We start from the raw sequence: 23,317 nt of genomic DNA, 5'->3' as shown, positions 1-23,317 counted from the left end.
ATACCCAACCCGGGGTACACGGGGTATCATAAAGCGATGCAAAAGTCGATATGTGAAAGGAAGAAGATGACTAAAAAAGGGTTGAAAACAACGCGCAGCAGAAATTGACTGGAAGTAATGCTGTGCATGTTCATTTTCATCAACACCCTTGGGGCCATATTTTCCCTTTAATTCATTTTCCCTTGATCCCCACCATCGATACCATCGCCCTTTTATTTTGCCGTGAGTTACGGTGAATGCAGTATGGGCTGAGCTTGAGACAAGCTCCACGCAGTATCAGCCACCAGTTGCAGGCGCCGCGCCGACGAGAACACGCGCTTCTCCAGGAAAATCGTGGGCAAAACCTAAAATATGGTTCACTAAAATCATTCACAATTAATAACAATTGATAATAATTAAAGTGCAACGAATAGTATCAATAATAAAAATTGATAAATCGATAATCATCTAAATTATTGAAATTATTGATAAGGGGTATTTAATTAATTCAGTAATTTCCGGGGTTGTTATCTATGAGGGAGGGGGAATGGATAAGTCTAATTGTTATTACAGAACTCTATGAAGTCTCGCTTATTTCGAGCATCGAGAAAACTCGGTCAAGTCGCGCAATTTTCGCTGGGTGGTAGAGAAAATCGCGGGTTGGGGGCTGTGGAATCAAAAGTGGAGATTAATTTGATGGGTTTGGTGGACGGGAAGGATTGAGTATCGAAGTAGTCGGAGGGACTGTTCAGGAGGAAAAGGTATTCAGGAAGTTCGGGGGTTCGAGATCTAATGGATGAAGAAGGTATGAGATCAATTCTACAGCCAGAATTTTTTTATTGATTAATAATTAATTCTTTCAACAATCTTTGACTCCTGGTGGAAATGCCACAAGGATTTTTCGTAAAAATTTTGAATTCGGAGAAAATTTTTAATCGATATCTGATCAAAGGAAAAAATATCGATTTATCTCGTGAATAATTAAGTAAAACCACTCGAATTCTTGGAAACTCATATTTTCTATGAATTCAATTTCCGGAAAATGAAATTCATCATAAATAACTAAATGATAAAATGATAAATCGATTTTGATTATTTTTTTAAGTATTATCGATTTTTTTGAAAACCAATAGGTTTCAGGTGGAAGTGGTAGAGGAATTTTTTGTAGCAGAATAAATTCCCGATAAAAAAGATCTTTTCTCGTTTTCCTCTAAAACCAGTAGTTTTTATGAACAACAGATATTAAAGAAAAAATTCGACTTATCTCGTTTTAATGCTGCACCAGAGAATTACGTAAAGTCATTTATGTTGGAGAATTCTTTCGTGAGACAAAGGCACACGTAATTACCATAACAATTGTTGGGCTTGCGGGTGGGGGAGGGAATGTATTAAAGTTTTCAGACGGATTCTGTCAGCGAGTTTTCTCCGGGAAAACCGATATCGCTTGATGCGAGCTGAGCGTTCCATTTGTGTTTTCGCATTAAAAGCCAGTGGAAAGAGACAGTGTTTCATCCATGGTCGCGATAGAGGTTTCGGTATCTATGGAAAATTTCCAGAGAGACTATTTTTTAAAAGCGTGAATAATTGTTTGATAAAACACACGTTGGAGCTTATGGTTTTACGAGGAAAAATGAATGAATTTACTTTTTGGAGATATTTTGCGCTAAAGGGATTTTCCAGTCATTCCATAAATAATTCCATCAATTACTCATTCATTAATTCACTGAAGGCTTTATTTTCATTTCCCCCCGACTGCGCGTTTTCAAAAAATATTCTCCAAATATTTTCACGCATTTATTAATAAAAGAGAACAACAAATCCGTTGGGAAAATAACAGAATTGCAATATAAATAAAAGCATAACGAAAATAAAATGAAATGAGAAGAAAATTTTTGAGTAACGGAAATAATTCATCACTAAAAAAAGAAATGGAGGGTGCAGGTATGAGCACCAGCTAAAACGAGTGTCGTAATTCGTTTGATGGAGAAATGAAAAATAGAAATGGCCACTAATCCCTGAGCACCACACCCCATTCATAATTCAATCCGCGAAATATGATACGAACACGTGCTAGAACTCTTTATCTTTTTTTTTTCATCCCCGACTCGCGACACATTAAGTTCACGCGTGTCCCACATTCGGAGACACACATTACATTTCCAGCCCCTGGAAAAAGTTGTCATAAGGGATGACAACTCGAAATTAGCCCCTGGCTGTCATTACCGTGAGGTATTGTCGGCGAAATGATTAACTATATGGCACACAGGATTATTAATTATGCTATTATTACAATTGTTATTATTATTATAAGAACTATTCGTAGAAAGGAATTTAGTGTTTACGTTTGGGCATTGAGAAATTTTAGTCAACAGGATTGGATAATAAATTTAGATTAGAATTGAGATTCAATGACGAATTCAAATCGATAAATCTCTGTTGAATATCTTGAGTTAATATATTCGGAGGAAAAAATAGAGGACCAATGGAATTTCCAGAAGATTTGGTACTTGAAATAATTCCGTAAGTCGTGAGTTGGTTTTAATGAGGATGAAATTGCTGATGGGTTTCCTCTCCACTGCTCAAACAGCTGTATTACCGATAATTGATCCGGCCTATTCTGCGATCATTCCAGATGTTATGACCAAAGGTCATAACTCAATTGTCTCTAACTCCGGTTCAAGTTCGTTTGGCTGTGACAAACTCAGTACTGACAATTTCAATACCTCTGTTTACATGTTTGAAATGTAGAGGCGGAAGAGAACGTGGAAATAGAAACTGTTACAGATTCCCAGAAACCGGTTATGATTATTTTATTGTGTTTATGAGGTGAAGGGATTGTTGAGGGATTTTCCGGCTGTAAATTTCGACTAGATGTTTTGTTTATAATTGTCAATCATCTCTCGTCTATTTGGAGTAAAAATAGAGATCAAGAAAATGGAAAATTCAGTATTTCCCGATTTTTTAAGCAAATATTGCACATTTCGTGTGGTAAATTTATAGGAAAATTATTAACAATTGTAGCGTTTTTGGTTTGCGTCGGAAGATTACGGAAATTGATAATTCAATGTTGGAGAACAGGAGTCGATGGAAAAATCCTATAATGGGAGGTTCTGCAGAAAATTCTGAAATCTCTGCTTTTTTTCTTTTGAACATGAGGATAAATGCAACATTACTGGCCTCCCACTATTCGCACTTTACGACTAGCAATTGCCTTTTTTTTTACGTGCCCTGTGATATCTCCTCGTTTCCGTAAATTCCCTTCCCCGGAAGCTCTATTCCATAATCGTGGATATTACCGTTCTCCACATCCTCCACACCACCTTGGGCCATAGAATTTCCAAATAAACTGTGCGAAAATTATCGCCCCCAGCCTTGGCGAACACCACGTGGCGGTACTCCGCGAAATTTATTTATTTTTCGATCCATCATTGCGAGTAATTGCATTTTATTGTGATAATTATTCGAAATCCGGATGATTATTTGTCGGGAATTACGCGGGGTTCGGATTTCACTGAAATTCAGGCCCTGAAAATACTCAGTCGCAGGAATTTCGTTGGGAAATGGTAAAGGGATTTTTTTCCAATCCCAGTTTTTACCCGATTTCTCGAGATTGAAGGAAGATAGTGATATTTTCATTGATACCTTTTTCGTAGCTCTCGACTTTTCCTATAAAATATATTTTTACAAAAAATTCTGTATGTCCCTTCAATTCTGAGATACCGGCTAAAAACTAGCCCCGATAAAAATGCAATTACCCTGGTTTACCACTTCACTACTAAATTCGATTTATATGTGTTATTTTCTTAATTAACAATCGATTTCGTTATCATTTTCGAGGGTTAATCACAATGTTTTCCTTCTGACGTGGAAATCGAGCTCAAGTACGATAAAATAGGGTAAAAAAATAAGCACGAAAAATTGAATAAAACAATAGTATAATTTACCCCAACTCCGGAAATATGACTCGCCCGAGAAAATAATCATTAACCTTGATTGCTCCACGCAAATTATTTAACCAAAATGTCGGATTATTGTAATTTCCCCTATTCTTAACTGAGACTGGCGACTATTTTATTTCGAGCATCGCCTGCCTATTTATAAAATCAGTGCGTGATAGAATCCCGTCATCTCCACCCACTCCTCTCCTTTGAAATTCTTTTCGTCTCTTCACCTTTTCGATGAATATTTCAATTGTGATTCGCCCCAAATATTCCCCTTGTACACCAATACCCGCATCATACAGCACGGAATCTCCAATTATAGTGCTCATTGAATTGTCACGTAAATCCATTATTATGGAAAATTTACCACTGGAAAATCGCCGCACTTTAACATTCACTTTGATGAGTATCATCCGCAAGTGTCGAAGCTATCCAATTAGACTCATGACATCTACAACGTCCGCATGATTTCATCTGATTCACAGCGAAATTCGAATAATTTCTAATTAATTAGAACTAGATTAATAAATTCTAATTACGCAATGACGAAAATTGAATAGAAATCGGCAGAACTAAATGGGAAAATTAATTATCCTCTCGAATTAAATTCAGTAGCGATGCGAAATTTGAAAAACAACACGAGTTGGAATGGAAATTGTCATTTAATTTATTGAAATAACCGCCATTGAATTCTGATAATTATGTGGATTTATTTAATTGAAGATTGTGTTGTTTAAAAAATCTGTATTCATCTAGAGAAGCCAATAAAATTCGGGATTATGAATTTCAATTTCCACGGCCTTTGCACGACCTTCGAATTTAATTACACGCATTCATGTGTAATTAGTGTCTCGGCGGGCTTTTCCATTTTTTCATCTTGTCGGGTATAACAGGTGACAGCTGTTGCGCCTGGAATTCTGCCAGAGTCTAGATTACTAATCTAGTATACGAGTGCAACGTCTGATTTTCCGAGGGTAATTTTCCCGAATTTTATTCCACTGTTGAAAAAAAATAATATCTGCATTCTTGAGAGAGCGATCAACAAATTATGACGATAAATATGTTTTATTTAATAATCCGGGTAAAAAAGAAATTGTAATCGGAATATTTTTTTCAAATTTTCAAAAAATTTCTGGAAAACTTTTCAAGACATTTTTTTTATGAAAAAAAATCGGAAAACGAAACAATTTTATTTTTCGGAAAGGTTTTGAAAAATTTTTCAACAATTTGAATAGGAATTTTTTTTTATAATTTAGATCGCGTTTTTTTTTTAAATATTGAAAAATCAAAAAAGTAAGAAAACAATAGTATAATTAAAAGAGAAAATGATAAATTAAAATTTTCTGAACAAATTTTGGAAAAATTTTTTAAAACATTTCTCAAAAATACAATTGTTTTGTTTCCCGACTTTTTTTGGATTTCAAAAAAAAAATTTCTGAAAAGTTTTCCAGAAATTTTTTGAAAAGTTGAAAAAAATATTCCGGTTACAATTTTTACCTACATTATTTTCTCTGATGCTGATTGAATTATTGTAATTTCCTTGAAAAAAATTCAATTGCTTCATTATTTATAAATCCGCTTTCCGTGAATAAATAATCAGCGATCGATTAATAAAATAATAATTCACACTCCCTCGAAATTCGGAAGGGAAAATGAATAAATAATTTCAGATGAGGGTTTATCCGTGGCGTATTAAATCCGACAAGCACCCTGCGAATTGATTAACAAATTTAATTACTTAAAATTTAACGACGAAATAAAAACGAAAGCTCGATTTACACCTTGTCGAAGTTCGATCCAAGTAAACGACAAAATAACGCCGAAACTCATAACCCTGTAACATCAAAACAAAACTTTACGATCCCTGAAACTCATGGTTAACTTTGTATTATCCACTTACACCTTGGGCCCCTGGAGAGCTCCTAGTGAATATTCCACAGCCCTAGGACAACGTCAAACTTCGACGAGAGCACCTTTGATTAACTCCAGCAGTCGGAAGACCGTGAAAATTCGATTAATCCCGATGGATCTGCAATTGATATCAACAATTTCTCACCCCGACGCGCGTCCCCAATTAACGCGATAAAAAACCTTAATTACGGGTTGAATTTTGAACTTCAAACGAATTATTGACTGGTTGTTAATAATAATTCACATTTTTAATCTCCACCGCGAGGAATATTAAAGGTAATTAAACTGGAAATTGAGGTAACAATTGCGCAACGCAGCAATTGCAATTTTTTTCTCGGCCTAGTAATTTTGTTTCATCATGTCGCCATGTCTGACTATTTGTCCGGTCTCTCCACTTGTGCTCCAGATTGCATTTCTGTTATCCTTAATAGATTGCGTGTAGATTAATTATAGGATCCTCAATCGAAATGCTGCACTGGATTAATTAGAGTTGAAGATTTTAGCGTGTCCTTCGGCCTTCGAGGCACACGGGAATTACAGCTGATGTAATTAGAGGACAGAGGGGCGAATGGTTCGTGGGATATTAAAATTTTCTTCTCATCTTTGTTATTGAATTACGAAAGAATTGTCGAGTTATTTAATACCAAGATTAATTGCTTTTTGTTTTATCTCGTTTCTAATTTCCAGAAAACTGTTGGAAAATTAAAATTGAATTTTCAAGTAAAAAAAATCGAGAACTTGAAATTAAATCCGATAATTCCTTGACGCTCCTCCTGTAATTCTCAATTCTGAAACCCATACGTCATTGAAAAACCGTGAGAATGTAAAAAAAAACAGCAACAATTTCCCTGGATTTTCCGTTCCTTGCGGGAATTTATTTATAATTTACGAATTTAACGAGAGAAATTCAGTGACCGTTTATAATAAAAATAGAATTGTTCGATTGAATTCCTCACATCATTCGATTACTCCACAGTCAATTCATCGGAAAATATTTCCGCAGTTAAATTTCCACCGGTGTACCGATAAAAGCTATAGAGAGGCAATAGATCACTGCGATGAATTATTTGGCCGAGCCGTAACAAAAACAAAAATATGACAGAGGAAATGGATTGAATACAGAGTCACGCACTCTCAGCAGAGTTCACGGAAGAGAATCGGGATTGAATGAATCACCGGATGAAAAAATATTGGAATACCGGTGGAGGAAAATAAAATAGCGGAGAAAAGCATTCGCTTGTAAAACCGTTCAACGGAAATTCAGACTTACGCTTTCAACGCTCTTCCATAATACGTTAAAAGTTATTCCTTGGGAGTTACGTTTCATGGAGTTGTCTTGTCAGGTTGTTCCTCGGTCTTTCTCATTTTTATTTTATTTATTTTTTGCAGAGAGCCTCGGTGACAACGCAGCCGACGATGGAAGCGTCAAGGAGCTGCAAAAGCTCCGGGACAGGTACGAGGGAAAAGTAACGGCATCACTCTACACTGGTACTCTCACTGTCGCTGGAGCTGCTTCCCTCATTGCTTTTGTTGCACTCTGTGTACTTCACTTTAATGTAAGTCCATAGATACTCAAGATTCGTGAGCGATTTATTTTCAGGAAATAATCGTCGACTGATGCGCATCAATTACCCTGGACTATTCCTCTGGAAAAAAAAACATTTCCCAATTTTCTGAATTCTCAATTTCTCTATTGAATTTTGTAAAATTGCACATTTTTTTATGGACAATAGTAATAATTATATCTATTTGATTAAAGATAATGTTTTAGGTATTAAGTACAATTTACAATTAATGGTGCTGGAGTAAATAAATTAATAAATACATCAAAGGAATTGATTAATTTTCTGGAATGGAGAATTCCATCAACTGTCAATTGCAGTTATCGCATCATTAAGTGAGGGGAATTAATTAGTACACGTGAACTCCTCACCGAATTCACGCCCCCAATCTTCGAAAAACGTTGCGAATAAAATGCACCCTCAGTTAATTTCCTCCAATCAATCCTCGGAAATAGTTCACTCCCCTGAGCACTGGTCTGACCCTGTTGAACATGCTGTCGTTCGATTCCCATCGAATTTCGTGGATCCACTGGTAGAATATTAGTCCACGGGAGAGTAGTCATGACCCTCAAATTCGATGAAAATTTTTTTTTCGAAAATCGATGAAAATGGATTTTTTTTTGAAAATCGAAAATATTTTTTTTTTCGAAAATCGATAAAAATGATTTTTTTTGAAAATTCTCAGGAAAACTCGTGAGTTATGAGTAGCGGACCTCTCGATTAGTCCAAAAGAAGATTGGATTCAATTGAGAGATGAGAATAAATTTTTTTCGAAAATCGATGAAAATATTTTTTCTTCATAATCGATAAAAACGATTTTTTTTTGAAAATTCTGAGGAAAACTCGTGAGTTATGAGTAACGGACCTCTCGATTAGTCCGAAGGAAGATTGAATTCAATTGAAAGATGAAAATAAATTTTTTTCGAAAATCGATGAAATTTTTTTTTTTTCAAAAATCGATAAAAATGAATTTTTTTGAAAATTCTCAGGAAAACTCGTGAGTTATGAGTAGCGGACCTCTCGATTAATCCAAAAACAGCTTGAATTCAATTGAGAGATGAAAATAATTTTTTTTCGAAAATCGATGAAAATATTTTTTTTCAAAAATGGATAAAAATGATTTTTTTTTAAATTCCCGGGAAAACTCGTGAGTCACTTGAAAATATCAAATGACACCGCCATTAGGAGACATAAAAACCAGTAAACCTGAATGTATACTTGAGTGCTACATGAAACCCTGCGTAAACCGATGAAGAAAAAAAACATAACGGTTTTATTATTGCGGAGGAGTTCCGGCCTGCCTTTGTCCCTCATCCTCATCTGATCCTGATTTACGGTTCTGGGCTTTTGAATGCATGCAGCTAGCCGTATCTCGCATACTGTCGCTCACATGTCCACTAGCTGGATATAAGGTTGCTGGTATTCTGCTCGTGGTCACTAAAACTCGCTATCAAGAGGACAATATGAGAGTTCAGATCACCAGCTAGAGAATAACTCCTCTTTTGTCCCCCCGATCAAAAGGATATTCACAATGCTTTTCCAGAACAATGATCGCCCCCCAGGATCGCTTAATGATCCCCATATTTCATGGATTATTTTCCTCCTTAATTCGATCAAAGCATTAATTTACCACCTGATCGGTAATGAGAAATCGAAATAATTAAAATGATAGAAATCATTGTGTAATTACCGATTTGGATGAAGTAGCGGTTCAAGAAATTGGTAAATCTAAAAACATTGGAAATGTTTCAATTTTTTTCTGTGCAACAGGATCCGAAGGCTGTGATCCTGGAGTCATCAATTCTCGCGATGATGGTGGTATCATCTTTGAGTCTTCTGACTGTCGCTCAATTCCCGTCAACCCTGACGTCGACCCGGGCAAGAATATCCGTTGGTCTGACTTCCTCATTGATCCTCGGTGCCGCGGTTTTAGCGCTGGCTGGGCCATTACCAGTATTTGCCTGTACCCTGACAACAATTGCAACTCTACCCCGAATCAGGAGGCACCGACCATCGGTGGTCGGCCTCGTTATTGCTGCTGTCCACATTGCACGGGGATTTGTTCTGTACATAATAGACGAAGGAGCAACCTTCCACCAGGTAATCCCTCATTCCATCAAACCATTTTCGAGAATAAAAAGTCAGTTCCCTTTGAGCCCCCCGGGTAAAAAAAAAATTTAATGAGAATATTTTGTTTGAAATTTTCAACAAATTTCTGGAAAACTTTTCAAGAAAATTGTTTTATAAAAAAAATATCTTAAAACAAAACAATTTTATTTTTTGAAAAGGTTTTGAAAAATCTTTCAAAAATTTGAATAGGAATTTTTTTAAAAATAATTTAGATGGCGTTTTTTGGAGAATATTGAAAAATCAAAAAAGTAGGAAAACGACGGTATAATTAAAAGAAAAAATTATATTCGCAAAAATTTCTAGAAAATTATAAAAAGTAATTTCTGAAACAAATTTTTGAAAAATACAATTGTTTTGTTTCACGATTTTTTTTTGTTTGAAAAGAAAATTTTTCTGAAAAGTTTTCCAGAAGTTTTTTGAAAATGGAAAAAATATTCCGATTGCAATTTTTTTTTTACCCGGACCATCAAAGCGGTTCGTTTGTCCGAGTAAATTGGACGCAATGTCCCAGGAATCACCAGCCTCACAATTTAATTGCCAATATTCCGGGATTTGTGCAAAGAATTTCCCACAAATTCGTAGACTAATAAAATCCAACTAGAAGTAAACGGAACCCGGAATTTATTTATGTATTTTATTTCGGAATTTTTTTTTTACAATTTTTCAGAATTTTTTGCGAATAAAATTTTTTCTTTTAATCATACCATTGTTTTTTTACTTTTTTGATTTTTCAATATTCTCAAAAAAAAAACGCTATCTAAATGATAAAAAAAAATTTTCTCCTCAAATTTTTGAAAAATTTTTCAAAACCTTTCCCAAAAATAAAATGATTTTTCTGATTTTTTTTTTGTTTCATAGAAAAAATTGCACCCAGAAGGTGTCAATTCATTTTCTAATTAATTATTTACATAATTACTGTAAACGGATCGATAATGGGAATTATAATTTTCGCACTAGTTGCAGAATTTCGAATTTTTCACAGGTGATGAGTGATGCTGTTCTTCTGCTGTCGGCCATTCTCGCTGGAATTCACTACCGGAATTTAACAGCCAGGGCACACAAACAGACATTCTCGGGTACAAAAACTGTTATTAAATCACGGGTTAAACTCGAGTGCGAGAGAGAACAGCAGGAGCAACTGTTGCTCAGCGTCATTCCAGCCTACATAGCAGCAGAGGTGATTTCCGAAATTCATTTAATAAATCGGGGAATTCCACCAAAAATTCGCCTGAATTCAATGATTATTCAACTTTTCTCATGAATAATTAATTAAATCAATTGTTATTTCTAATAATTCATCCCCTGCAGTCTCCATTAAATACCATTTCACTCGGATTCAAGAAAAAAATGTTCTTGAATCAAGAAATTTTTATTTTAACGGTTTTTTAACAGAACCCTGTTCATTGACCGCAAAAAACATTGAGATATCCTTTGAGGTCCAGAAGAAACTCAAACACAAGGGAAAAACAACCCGCCTGATCTCTCATTACTCCACTCAATGGCCGAGAGTATCAGGCACTTAGTCACGATGAAATCCCGTATCTGTTTCCCTCATCTTCTTCCACACAGTCTAATCCTCTCATAAACCAGCAGTGAGACGTAAAAAAACGTAAAGAAAATGTCAGAGAACAACATTCGGAGATCTGATATAAAAATTTCCCCTGAGAGAATTGAGTATCAAGATCTTATTAAATAATTCTGCTTGTCATTTCTCTGGTTAAATGCTCTCACCTCATTAATAATTATTAGAACAATTAATTAATGATTTTGAGAATAATCCACAAATTTTCTACGGCATATGCCTCTCTGAATTCTCTTCCCAAAAATTGAATTTTAATATTCAGTTTCCCGCGTAAAAAAAATTGTTATCGGAATATTTTTTCTAAATTTTTAAAATATTTCTGGAAAACTTTCCGGAAAATGTTTCTTTTTTGAAAAAAAAACGGGACACAAAACAATTGTATTTTTGGGAAACGTTTTGAAAAATTTTTCAAAAATTTCTTTCGGAATTTTTTTTTTTATTTTCTAGAAATTTTTCCGAATATAATTTTTTTTTAATACTGTTGTTTTTTTCCTTTTTTGATTTTTCAATATTCTCAAAAAAAAAACGCCATCTAAATTATAAAAGAAATTTTCCTCCTCAAATTTTTGAAAAATTTTTCAAAACCTTTCCCAAAAATAAAATGATTTTTCTCATTATTTTGTGTCATAAAAAAAATAGTCTGAAAAGTTTTCCCGAAATTTTTTGAAACTTTGGAAAAAATATTCCGATTGCAATTTTTTTTCACCCGGATTTCATTGAGTATTCCTCTCTGATTTGATGTCTCCAGCTACATACTCTAGTATCTTCTGGAAATGGATTCCCTTGACTCGTCCACTTGATTAACCAAATTTGTGTGGAAATAATGAACAGGTGAAGCGGAGTATTATGCTGAAGATGGCTGATGCCTGTCAGGAAGTGAGCAAGCACAAGCAGACACGCTTTCACGAGATGTATGTTCAACGACACAATAATGTCAGGTGAGCATCAGATATTACAAGCCATTATATGGATTAATTGGTATACACGATATTCTCTGATATTGCGCCACTACTGGAGATGCTGATGATGACGATGTTGAAGACACTCAGCATCGAGTTCTCAGCGGAATTCAAAGTTTTCAAAATTATTCGCATCATTCTGCATTTCAAAGCAAATCCTCACTTTTTTATCTTTATCATTCAACTTGCAGCATTCTCTATGCAGATATTGTCAACTTTACTCCTCTCTCCGAACAATTGTCAGCTTCGGATCTTGTTAAGACACTGAACCAACTCTTCGGAAGGTTTGATCAAATCGCACAGGTGAGAATAATGAAATATTAAAATGAAATATTTTTCAATTATCCTTTCAATCATTCAAGAAATCGATTTAAATATTTTCGAATTCTTCTTCAGTTGATTGCAAAGATCATTTAAATAGCATATTCTTCCTTTCTGTTTAAAGGAAGTTAAAAATTTGTTAATTAAATCATTTAACGTCCAAATTTTCGTGATTTTTTTGTCTTATGGGTCTTACCCTTACACTCATTCAGATATTTCGAGATATTTCGAGATGAATTTTTCCCCTTTTCCCATCAGATAATATAAAATAATATAAGTGTCAATAAAATTTGGAAATTTCTACGTACGTCGAATTTTCTCAACATGCACTGGGATTTTTCTATTGAATTTTTCCATACGTGCGAAAATAGTCGGGGGTGAATCCTCCAAGTTTCTTTCACTGTGTTTTGAGAATAGTCAGCGTAATTGAATTTCTTCCACTCAATGATCTCCATTCTCTCGTACGTGTTCGCAAACCGAGTTTCTCTTAGGTGTTTCACTCGAGATGAGAACAGAGGGGAATTATCAAGAGGAGATACAAAGGTTCCGCCTTTTTCTCTGAACCGCCGAACCCTAGTTACAAATGGAATATTGATTTTCGATCCGACAGACTTGAGCTGAGCATAACTACTGATTTTCCTCCATTGAGATCATCTCGGGAGAGTGGAATACTGATATCATTAGCGTCCCTTGGTATTTTCAATTCACAATGTCATCCGTGTAAATTCGTTTTATCTGGAGGACCTGGCATTTACGAAATTGCAAAGTTATCCTCCGACATTCGATGGATTTTATCTTGATGAGGAACATCTACTCGAGTTTTTAGTATTGTGGGGCAACGAATCCTGATCGATCTGGAAACACTGAAAAAATTCGAGATTCGAGATAAAAATGACCATTACCCCCGTAAAATTTCCCATAAAATTCTGCTCTTGAAATTTTACGCGAAAAAATTCCATTTCAAAATCCACGCCATTTTCTGAGGATTCTCTTCCCTGTGAATCAAACAAATTTCTCCGCTAATAATAATTGTATAATCACTAATTCTGGTTATCAAAAATTGTTATTAAATTACTGAATAAAAGTTTATCTTTTTTTTTCAAGAATTCGGAACATAGAAATCGTGAGCAGAAGAAATTATGAATAGAAAATTATGGGATGAATGAATTTTAAATTCTCAGAAAAATTTTTTTAATTCAAACTTCAGTTCCAAAATGGATGAACACTCATGAGATATTCCGATAAAAATGGAAAGATAGAGAAGTAATGAATATCGAAGAAAAAAAATCCCTTGTCTCGTACTAAAAAAATATCTGTCGATCTGGCTTAACCCTCGATTTATGCTCCCACTTGTGCCCCACGAGCCCCTAATATTCACGGTTCCCTGACCATCAAATACACGTGCAAGATATCAGTGAGCGAGAACAAATGGTTCTATATTCCACCCCTCAGTATCACACACATCAGGAGATCCCAAAGGATTTGTTGCCAAAAGTCTGACCGAGGATCACAGCCGGAAAATTCTGAGGAAACATTGGTAAACAGAATATGAAACCCGTTACAGGATTTCATATTGACAAAAGGAAATGTCAGGTTGCCCGTAAAGTGGCAATCCTATACCAACATTTCGGCCAATCAAAACTCCAATTTCAACTTTGATGATGAGAAAATTCGATTTAATACGGAAGTGTTGAAACGAGTTAAGTTCACTCAATCCCCAGTTTTCGATGGATATGTCTGAATCAAATGGATATTTCAAAATAATCATGATCAATAGGGAATCCCCTATTATAAATTCCTAAAAATTCCCCACACAATACGACACTATTTATTTTTAATGTCATGAGACTGAAATTTTACTTATTTGATAAACAATCGGGAGAGAATCCCACGAATTCAAAACGATTCCACAACGATTTTTATTTTTTAATATACTTAATATATATTAATAATATATATTAATAATATATATTAATAATATATTTTAATGTGTATATAATTTTGAATAACTTTCACGGACCAATCGACGAGAAAAGAGCAATATTAAAATGATTTTATAGATCATTTTCAGTGTAGATTAATTTAATTGCATTTTCGAGGCAGGACGTGCCACCTCTTCAATAATTCAATCGCAAAACCCATAACAAACCCAGGAAAAACATTGGCGAAGCATTCATGGCCCCAATACCGGCGCTAATCCAATAGAAATCCATGATATATACGACCAGATCCACCCACCACACCTCATTATTCCCCGCTCTAATAATCATAAATAAATATTAACCTGTGCATTTGGTAACGTACAAAATGCAACACCTGGGATTAATCCAGATCGTTTGTAAACGCGATGTCACATTAACATTTTTTATTGACTGAAATACTCAATCGAAATACACATCAAAGTGCTTCGATAATCAATACCGTTAGACGTGGAGCTATTCCAAGAGGAATAGCATCGGTTTAAACAGACTAAATTCCAATGGTCGGAAATAGCAATAATTGTGGGCTATCTCAACCTTATGGAATACATCAAATACCAGAGTTATCACGCAGAACCTAAATATTTTATCGACAAAAGGGCATGTGAGTCTCATTCCCATCGAGTCCTCGCTTCATCGAATAATTATTCTGATTAAAAAAACGATAAATAGTTTAAAAATTCAAACCCGACGAGATCCCATAAAAATTATCTCAAGAGAATACCAGAAAATAAAAGAGAAATCTATAAGAAAGAATGAAAAATAAATACATGCCGAAGAAGACCACAGAAAATGAGTCCAAAAGCTCTGAAGCGTTAGATGAAAGGAATAGAAGAGTTGTAAGGGCTGCAACTGCTGTATAATTTAATTGGCCCCCAGGCGCCATCAACTTATTCCACGTTAAATGCAACAATATTCCGTCAGGTAGTCATGAAAATGATGTTCAAATACTGGGGAATCTCCATCAGGTATCTGAGCACACCGACTCCATCTGGAAGAGGAAAATCGGGTTGATAAGCTTTACGTACTCGCGTTTTAATTATTCGGGTCTTATCTGGAGTGTCCATTGACGGTGGTAATGAAGACTTGGGTGAAAGGGGCGATCTAACTATCGCCTGTCAATTTCTTGTTTACCTCGGGGCGCCTTTCCTCTTAGACTGCCTTTTACCCGAGTGCTCAGGCAAATTAATACGAGTGGAGGGTAGTGAGTCAATGAGGGACTGAAAGGTTGTGGTCGAGGTCGATTTTTGGATCGATCCATGTGGCCGATTTTTCGATTTATCTCAAAGACGGGAAAAATGCGATCTACAGTTTTAATACATTTTTTTTTAAATATTTATTTTGTATTTAATTTATTTGGAAATTCTGAGAGATCGAGAAGATCTTGATTACTGGGAATTCTATAATTTATTAAATTATTATTATTGAATATATTATTATATATATATATTTTTTTTTTACGGGAAATGATGAATTAATTCGGTTTCAGGGAGAAATTCAGTGGACGCGTTCAATAATTTTTTTTTCAGGACAATCAGTGCATGAGGATAAAAATCCTGGGGGATTGCTACTACTGCGTATCTGGTCTTCCTGTCTCCCGACCTAATCACGCCTACAACTGCGTCAATATGGGACTCCAGATGATCGACACCATCAGGTACGAATTCAGGATCTCCCCGAGTCTTATGAATTCATTATTAATGTCCAGAATCTTCATCATCATTTCCAAGTTCTGAAACAAGAGAAATTTAAAGTCAACTGTCGGGGATAGAGTGCACATGCGTGACCTATTTCAAAACTTACGGTATAAGAATTTCCAGGGGATGGAACATCTCCGTGGAAATTGTGATGGGTGGGAGAGAATCTCTGGATTGCAAGTTTCCCGTGGGTCTTCATAAAAAATTTTATTGCCTAAGAATTCACTTGGAATAACAGTTTGGTTGAATAGTCTATTGATCGTTGGGAGAAAAAGCAATTTGACAGTCAGCGGTAATTTTCTATTTCTATTTATTTTTTAACGTGATACCTGCCACAATAGCAACTTCTGTACATGGTCCTCAGGAACTTTGAGTATCCCCGGGGTACCCTCCAGGACTAGCTGACGAATATCCACATCACCATCGCAATATCCCGGGATTTGCATAGAAAAATTAAAAATATATTATCCGACTACTCAGCTGAAATTATTTACTCCTCTTTTACCTTCATCTTCATCTCCTCGTGTGGAGAAATCTCGTAACTTTCAGCATTCGCTAACAAAATGCCCTAATTAATAATTACGCTCCCAGAATTGCAAGTGAATTCAATTTAATTCCATTAGCTTTTCCATTAAGAACCATTTTTTTTTTCTAAAACTCGTAGAGGCGATAATTTTTTTAATATAAAATGGTATTTTTACGGTTTTTGAGTTTTCAGAAAATGAAATGAAGTCATAAAAATATAACAGCATTATATTCCTGAGGAAATATCTTTTCATTTCCTTTATAGAAGTACAATTGAAATAGAATAGTTACTGTACCACGAGTGCTTAGAGCTTGACAAAATAATTCATCATCCGTGATTGAAAGAGAATTTTAATTCATCTGAAAGATTCGTGAGAGAGGCAACTGGATTCAACGTGGACATGAGAATTGGAATACACACGGGAAATGTTCTCTGTGGTGTACTTGGCCTTCGAAAATGGCAATTTGATGTTTGGAGTGACGATGTCACTCTCGCCAATCATATGGAGAGTGGTGGATTACCTGGGTGAGTTTTAATGACACCACTTGCGGACTCTTTGACCTCCACCCTCCGTATTGCCATTTTAATTTCGTTACAAGATGAATATTTCCACCTCTCACGGGAGTATTTTTTATCGACTTTCCATCGATACGAGTGACTATGTAATTAATGCAAATTGCTGATCTGTTCTGTTCACCTGGTGCTCCTCCACCTGGAACATCAATTATTTTCAGCTCTTCATTTCGCCTTTTCTCTATTCTAAATTCACCACTATTTTTTTAATTGATTGGACGAGTTTATTCAATGCAATGAAAAAAATCAAATGGAAAATGGAACGAAATGTAATGAGAGCTGGGGAATTATGATAAAATTCGTGATTCAAGTTTTTTTCTGTTCAATTATATTCAGCTTTTCCTTCAGGATAACGAGATTGTTCAAGTTATTATTGATCCCCAACAGGAGAGTTCACATAACAGCAGCAACCCTGGAGCAACTTGGTGATCGTTTCAAGGTTGAACCTGGAAATGGTGACTCCCGTGAGAGTTATCTCGCCGACCACAAGATCGAAACTTATCTCATAATACCACCAGAGGTGAATTATCATCCCTAAAACAAGTGCCACAATTTTCCCGTTTATTCACTGCGATTCTCCCTCTCCAAATCCACCACCCACTGAATTATTTCTGTTGGGTAAATTCCACGGTGCAGTAAGGTCGTAACAGAGGAAACTAGCCACTGTATCTCTTTGTTTCCCAGAAAACTAAAGGAGAGGTCGAAATGGAAAATGGTAAAACGCCAGGTCCAGTGCCATCCAGGTCAAGGCCCAGCAGTAAAATGACTAAATATGTTGAGTGCTGGGGGGCGGATAAACCCTTTGCCAACATCGCTGAGTCAACATTAGCGAAAAATATTGGTTTAACCGTAGGTTACGTTAATTATTCAAGTCTTACTTTTTAAATCCCCGAGGGGAGAGTGAATTTTTATAAACAAAACGAATTTACATCCACGCGCCCTGGGTAAAAATAAATTGTAATCGGAATATTTTTTTCCAAATTTTCAAAAAATTTTTAGAAAAATTTTCAGAAATTAAAAAAAAAATCGGGAAACAAAACAATTGTATTTTTGGGAAATGTTTTGAAAAGTATTTCAAATATTTGTTTCGGAGAATTTTTTTTAACATTTTCTAGAAATTTTGGTGGATATATTTTTTTTTTCATTATACGGTTGTTTTCTTATTTTTTTAATTTTTTAATATTCTCAAAAAATACGTCATCTAGATTATAAAAAGAATTTTTTTATTTAAATGTTTGAAAAATTTGTCAAAACCTTTCCCAAAACTAAAATTGTTTAGTTTTCCGATTTTTTTTCTGTTTCATAAAAAAAAACTTCTGAAAAGTCTTCCAGAAATTTTTTGAAAATTTGGAAAAAATATTCGCATGAAATTTTTTTTATCCGGACAAACAATTCACACCAAATTCATTATACCTTTTATTTATTCTAATTTCTCTCAATTTTTGTGAAAGGTTTCACAAAAAAATCCATTCTTCAATAAAATTCCTGGGAACCCCAAAATTCCATAGAAATCCAAAATACTTCTCCACAAAATTGAGCGTAATTTCACTTTTAATTCAAAAATGGAATAAATAAAATGAATGAAAAAATAATAATTATCGTACATGTGGGTGTTAAAGAATGAGGGAACAATTTCAGAGCATCGCGATGATCGAGTCGAACCTTCTGTCGAATACCTCAAACTGCATGAACATCAAGTAGGTTGCTTTCAATTTAATTACTGAACTTGGAGAAGTTCCATGAATTTAATACGATGAACCTCACCTGACAGACAATGTTGCACTGGTAACGAGGGAATGTCGCCGACCACGTACTGGTTTAAGGATAAAACCCAAGAGACTCAGTACAGAGACCAACGGGATGAGCAGTATCCCTGGTACGTCGTCGCGTCCACCATTCTGTACTTCGCAATGTTCATTATTCAAGTTATCCATCAACCCAGGTAATCACAATTACCTGTATAATTTCAATTCTAAAATTCCGAAAATCTCGATCTTCTGTACTCGTCTCATTACCCAATAATTAACTCAATTTCTAATTTGTTAAATTCAACTCAAGTAATCCAATTCATTTACTGACAATTTACATTTTTTATTTACTGATACATTGCTTTTGTTGGGAATTTCAATAAAAAAAATTGAAGATACCTAGAAATAAGATAATTACCCGATTAAAATGAGTTTCGAAACCTGCAGCAGTTTAACGGTCTACGGATGTTTCTCAATCGGTGTGATTTCCCTGGTTTTCTTCACTGGAATCTCGTGGTACGCCGACAGGATATCCCTCGTTCGGGAGGAATCGAGTAATCCTGTGGTCCTGAGTCGTTGCATCCGAATCTCTGTCTATCTCATCACATCAGTCCTCGGTGTTGCTTCAGGACTGATGAGCCTAATCGACGACGATGAAAAGAAACCGCGAGCCGCATCCGTGAGTTCCCCGGAAATATTCATAAATATTCTCCACCAACTGAAATTTACTGGACAAATGAGATAAAATTTTATGAGATTTTTTATGGCTCCAGGCATATGTGCACTCAGCAGCTCTTGCCCTGGTGATAGGATGGGTTCACCTGAGGGTTGGTTTTATCCTGAAGCTCTTCGTGATGCTCCTCTCGATCCTGTCAATCCTCGTGGTGTTTCACTGGACCCCGATGATCGGATACTACTACGAAAACCAGAACGAGTGAGTCTGATCGAAGAGAAATTGAATAAAACAGGCCTCCCCTATATTTTGAACCACTCCCCAGATTCACCGGAATACACCATCTCCTTCAAATTGGCTTCCTCCTCTGCACCATCGCCCTACTCCTCCACGTACTCGACCGACAAATCGAATTCACAACGAGAACGGATTTTTTGTGGAAGACAAAGCTCCGAGTCGAGCAAGACGAAGTGGAAACAATGCGCGGCATAAACAAGATTCTCCTGGAGAATATTCTTCCTGCTCATGTGGCCGATCACTTCCTCTCAACTCATATCAATCAGGATCTGTACCACGAGAGATACAGCAGCATCGCCGTTATGTTTGCATCGATACCCAATTACAAGGAGTTTTATGATGAGACTGATATCAATAAACAGGGGCTAGAGTGTCTCAGATTACTCAATGAAATTATTTGTGATTTTGATAAATTATTGCTGAAGCCTAAATTCTCGGGAATCGAGAAGATCAAGACTATTGGGAGCACTTATATGCTTGCTGCTGGCCTCAGCCCTGGAAAGGAAGATATCAGTGAAAAGGTCAAAATTTATTTCAATCCCAATCACAATGTCCTATTAATTATTAATTACGTGACTTTTAATTCCACTTCAATTAAAAATTATTACTATATTTAGAATTCATTGACAATTTCATTTTGATTTTCATCGAACACTTGCTTTAAATGCATTATCGAAAAATAAAATTACGTTTTTCATTTCTTGATGGAAAATCCAATTAAAATATTCTCCGTGTGGATTAACCCAAATTATTCTATCGTAAACGAGAGGAAAATGTAATTAACCACGTTAAACATTTTTCGCATCGTAATCAGTGAGATTTCAACGCAATGACTAATAATCCGAATGAAAACGTCAGGCGCGTAATATCAGGTGTAAAATTCGAGTTAATTTTAATTGAGGAATGTACGTTAATTGTCGCTTTCGGGATTGTACACTTTAACGATTGCATTCTGCTGGTGTTTAGGATTTGACGAAACAGCAGGAACACAATGTCATTGTCCTCGTCGAGTTTGCCATCGCCCTGATGACCATTCTTGATCAGATTAATAGAGAATCCTTTCAGAGGTTTAAACTGAGAATGGGTGAGTATGGTTCGGGCAAATTATCGATGGGATTGAAACACTTTGAAACAATTTAAAACAATTTGAAATAATTTAAAACGATTTGAAACGATTTGAAACAATTCGACGATTTCAAATACTAATTTTTTTATTAAATTAATTTTTAATGGCAGGCCTCAATCATGGACCAGTGATAGCTGGAGTGGTGGGTGCCCAGAAGCCTCAATATGACATCTGGGGAAATACCGTTAATGTAGCCTCCAGGATGGATAGCTGTGGCGAAATGGGGCGGCTCCAGGTGACAGAGGATACAGCGAAAATATTGACTAACGCTGGGTACGAACTCATCTGCCGAGGGCCCACCTTTGTCAAGGGAAAAGGTACCTTGACAACCTACTTCGTGAAAACCCCTTTCGATGGAAAAGAGGATAATTACTAGGAATCTAATTTTGTACATATTCCAATCGTAAAAGAATAATGGAAGCTGCCATAGGTGTGAGAACGCATGATAAAAAAGCTATCGCGTCTTCTTTAATTTATCATTGAATTTTCGTTGACTCTAAAATTTGTTTTCTAGAGGGAAAATCATTAGATTTTATTCTTATCAACTGAAATTTATCATTTCATTTGAATTTTTTATCGAAAAAAATTTGGGGAGATCGTCGGAGAATTTTTTAGGGCGCGCGATGGGTTTTTGTGTCGATCTTTCTACTTTGCGCGTTGTATTTTAAAATTGTGATTGTCGACACCTGATTCGTTTGAATGCTGAGAACAACGAACGAAAAAGTCGGGAGACACAAGGTGTATGAATAGCGCAATAAGCAAGCGGGGCAAAATGGACTCTTCATTTTCAATTCTTTTCTTTGAATATTCGATTTAAAGAAGAGATTCAAATTCAAAACCACAAAAAAAAATGGAAGAACTACTAATTTCCACAGAGAGAATCTCAAGAAAAAAAAGGAATATCGAAAAACGATTGCTTTTTAAATCCATCCCCTTTTAAATTAAGACAGCGAGAATTCTCTGTCAAATTTCATCCTCAAGTTTCCATTCTGCCCTGAAACTGTATAATATTTAATTCTAATGATCTCAGATGTGTATTTACGGAAAAATTTTGAATGTTGTAAATCAAATCTCATCGTCTAATTGTTGTGAAAGAAATAAATATTTTATCTCGAAGATAATGACTGTCGATATTTTACCCTCTGAAGGTGACACCGTGGCTTATCCCTGACGGATGGCGGATTGTTCATCAGGAGCAAAGAGGATTCACTAAAGTAGAGGCTCAGTTCTGGGGGTTGGAGTGACCCCAGCGGCATCGTAGTACTGCACCCCGAGAGAGGGAGGGCGACAGCAAGACTGATACTGAGGCAGTTACCGAGTCGGCTGAGTGGTAGTCACCCCACCATTGGGTGCGACCCCCTCTTTCTCGTGGGGTCACTCAAACCCTCACTGGGCGGCTCAGTTCTGCGGGAGTACCCCACCCCAAAAGAAAGAGGGGCCGCCCCCAATGGTGGGGCGTCTGCCCGTCAGCCGACTCGGTAACTGCCTCAGTAGCAGTCCCGCTGTCAGAGGGATCAATTGATCGGGTAAATTTTATTTTTTGAAAATTTAAAATTTTTCAATTTCAGTGAATACCTCCTCGATCTTCATGCTCCCCTGATACATTTTTGAAATTTTAGAATTTTTCACTTTCAGTGAATACCTCCTCGATGTTCATGTTACCCTGATATTTTCTCAAAAATTTAGAATTTTCAAATTTCAGTGAATACCTCCTCGATTTTCATGCTCCCCTGATACTTTTTGAAAAATTTTGAATTTTCAAGTTTCAGTGAATATCTCCTCGATTTTCATGCTCCCCTGATACATTTTTGAAATTTTAAAATTTTTCACTTTCAGTGAATACCTCCTCGATGTTCATGTTACCCTGATACTTTCTCAAAAATTTAGAATTTTCAAATTCCAGTGAATACCTGCTCGATTTTTATGCTTCCCTGATACTTTTTTGAACATTTTGAATTTTTCAATTTCCGTGAATACCTCCTTCATTTTCATGCTCCCCTGATACTCTTCCAAAAATTTCGAATTTTCAAATTTCAGTGAATACCTCCTCGATTTTCATGTTCCGCTGATACTTTTTTAAAAATTTCAAATTTTCAAATTCCCGTGAAAATCTCCTCGATTTTCATTTTTTTAAATTTCGAATTTTTACATTTCAGTGAATACCTCCTCCAATTTCATGCTTCCCTGATATTTTTTTTGAAAATTTGGGATTTTCCAATTCCAGTGAATACCAATTTCGTTACGCAGAAAATACTATTCACCCCGTCGACTGGTCCCTCTGACAGCGGGTTTGCTACTGAGGCAGTTATCGAG

General features: G+C 35.7%; 1 protein-coding gene across 1 annotated transcript; it reads left to right on the top strand.

Moving 5' to 3' along the window:
- The first annotated feature begins 284 nt into the window (after positions 1-284).
- Positions 285-22,112, top strand: Adcy2 (adenylate cyclase type 2 Ac76E). Its single transcript, XM_011302762.1, has 17 exons — positions 285-784; positions 7,221-7,387; positions 9,164-9,493; positions 10,506-10,700; positions 11,937-12,043; positions 12,256-12,367; positions 15,894-16,021; positions 16,954-17,112; positions 17,548-17,680; positions 17,845-18,009; positions 18,799-18,857; positions 18,932-19,102; positions 19,356-19,587; positions 19,682-19,842; positions 19,907-20,399; positions 20,845-20,962; positions 21,115-22,112. Exons 1-17 carry the CDS (start codon positions 772-774, stop codon positions 21,378-21,380), a joined length of 3,009 nt encoding a protein of 1,002 aa, XP_011301064.1. The 5' UTR covers positions 285-771; the 3' UTR covers positions 21,381-22,112.
- Positions 22,113-23,317: the final 1,205 nt, after the last annotated feature.

This window comes from Fopius arisanus, unplaced genomic scaffold (genome assembly GCF_000806365.1).
Source record: "Fopius arisanus strain USDA-PBARC FA_bdor unplaced genomic scaffold, ASM80636v1 scaffold00029, whole genome shotgun sequence".
NCBI classification, from domain to species: Eukaryota; Metazoa; Arthropoda; class Insecta; order Hymenoptera; family Braconidae; genus Fopius; species Fopius arisanus.
Note: the sequence above shows the minus strand (reverse complement) of the source record. Positions and strands in the feature narration are given on the sequence as shown.

Coding starts and splice junctions, on each gene's coding strand:
- Adcy2 (XM_011302762.1), top strand. Junction 17,681..17,844: donor ATCTCATAATACCACCAGAG/GTGAATTATCAT, acceptor TTTGTTTCCCAG/AAAACTAAAGGAGAGGTCGA. Junction 18,858..18,931: donor TCAAACTGCATGAACATCAA/GTAGGTTGCTTT, acceptor CTCACCTGACAG/ACAATGTTGCACTGGTAACG.